This window comes from Aureococcus anophagefferens, assembly GCF_000186865.1.
Source record: "Aureococcus anophagefferens unplaced genomic scaffold AURANscaffold_1248, whole genome shotgun sequence".
NCBI classification, from domain to species: domain Eukaryota; class Pelagophyceae; order Pelagomonadales; family Pelagomonadaceae; genus Aureococcus; species Aureococcus anophagefferens.
In genome coordinates, this window is record NW_008706327.1 from 1 (window position 1) to 1,786 (window position 1,786).

Here is a 1,786-nt window from a genome sequence, read left to right on the forward strand (position 1 = left end):
CGCGCCTCGACCTCAGCACGGCCGCGTCAGCGACCGCGTCGTCGTCGCCCTCGTCGCGGCGCTCGAGCGCTACGGCAACGCGCTGACGGACCTGGATCTCCGCGGCGGCCTCGCCGAGGCCGACGGCGGCTGCGTCGGCGTCGCGGGCGCCGCGGCGCTCGCCGGGGGCTTCCCGAGGACGCTCGCGTCGCTCACGTCGCTGCGCCTCAGCGGGCACCAGCTCTGCGACGCCGGCGCGCGCGCGCTGGCCGCCGGGCTCAAGCGCGCGCCGTGCCTCGTCCGCCTCGAGTTGCGCTACTGCCGCCTCGGCGACGACGGCGTCGAGGCGATCGCGGCGGCCTCGTCGGCGGCGGCGCGGAAGGGCGATTCGACGCGACGATCGAGGGGCCTCGCGCCTCGTAGCCTTCGCAACACTCGTAGCCTTCGCGACCCGCTTCGCCCAGGTTGCGCTGCTCCCGCGGCGCGGGCCTCTGCCACCTCGACCTGTCGCACAACTACTTTTGCGAGCGCGGCTGGGACGCCGTCGCGGACGTCTTAGCCCGTTCCAAACACCTCCGGACGCTCAGGGTCGCGGACGTGCTCGGCGACCCGCCCAGGGGCTACCCGCCCCAGAAGGAGTGCCGGCCCGACGGCGCGCTGACCGTCGAGGACATCCGCGCGGCGTCGGCGGCGCTCGCCGCGGGCCTCCGGCGGAACGCGTCGCTCACGCACCTGAGCGCGCGCCGGCGCCGCGTCTTTTTTTCTCGTCGAGAGGCCGCGCGCGCGCAGGCCTCGGCCGGTCCTACGTCCGCGAGCGCGCCGTCGGCGGCGTCGGCCTGCCGGCGAGCCGCATCTTCGTCGGCGAGGACCTGGGCCTCGACCTCGTCGCGGCCGGGGCAGGAAAAGAGAGCGAAATTCTCAAAGGCTCCGATCTCGGTCGTTTTCCACTCGTTTCGGCTGATCTTTGGACGAGCGATGATCCCTTGGAACGGCCTCGAAGCGTGGATGCTTTTTACGGAACGCTCGCGCGCGAAACACTCACGTTGAAGCGACGTTTTTCCTGCCCAGGTCGCGGCGGCGCTCCGCGCGCACCCGGCGCTCGAGCGCCTCGACGCGTCCGTGGACCGGCGCGACTTCGAGAGCGTCGCCGCGCTCCAGGACCTCGCGCTCTTCCGCGCGTTCGCCGGCGTCGTAGGAGGTGTGTTTTTTTCCACGACGAGGACTTAGGCTGCGGCGAGGACTACGCGTTCCCGCCGCTGCGCTGCTCGTTCCCGCTGGCCATGCCCAAGCCGTCGGCCGCGTGCCGCGCGGCCGCGGAGGCCGTCGCCGACGACGCGCCCATGGCCCTCGACGGCGTCGACGAACGCTGCGTTTCCCGGGCGAAAATGGTGGTGCGTAGGCCCTCGACGTCGCGGCGCTGGTCAACGCGGCCCACGGCGCCCACTTCCACAAGGCGCCTTGGCTCAAGGCCGCGCGCCGCGCGGTCTACGGGCCCCTCGAGACGCTCGCCGAGTCCTCGCCGCGCGTCCGCGTCGGGTCGCGAGCGGCGTCCGCCATCGGCGCCGCGGCGTCGAGTTTCGCCGACTCGCTCGCGCGCGGCGACGAGCCGCGAAGAGCGGAGACGCGGGGCGTCGCTCTCACGAAAGAACGCAGGTCCTACGTCGGCTCGAGCGGCGGCGAGTCGATCGCGGCGGGCGGAGCCGACGAAGCGTGATTCGACTTCGCCGTCCGCGCTCCGAGGAACGCGTCGAGGCTCGTTCGGCCGCGAGCGGGAGGCCTCGAAGACCCGGCTCGTCCGGGCGGAGGA

The 1,786-nt window shown here is 73.3% G+C and overlaps 1 protein-coding gene across 1 annotated transcript; it reads left to right on the forward strand.

The window, feature by feature from the left end:
* Positions 1-1,675, forward strand: AURANDRAFT_72896 (hypothetical protein; the record flags this gene model as incomplete). Its single annotated transcript, XM_009045031.1, has 7 exons — positions 1-342; positions 444-745; positions 769-863; positions 1,048-1,177; positions 1,207-1,334; positions 1,379-1,515; positions 1,633-1,675. Coding segments are annotated over 7 exons (1,176 nt in total), but the record flags the coding sequence as incomplete, so codon positions are not given.
* Between the last annotated feature and the right edge of the window lie 111 nt (positions 1,676-1,786).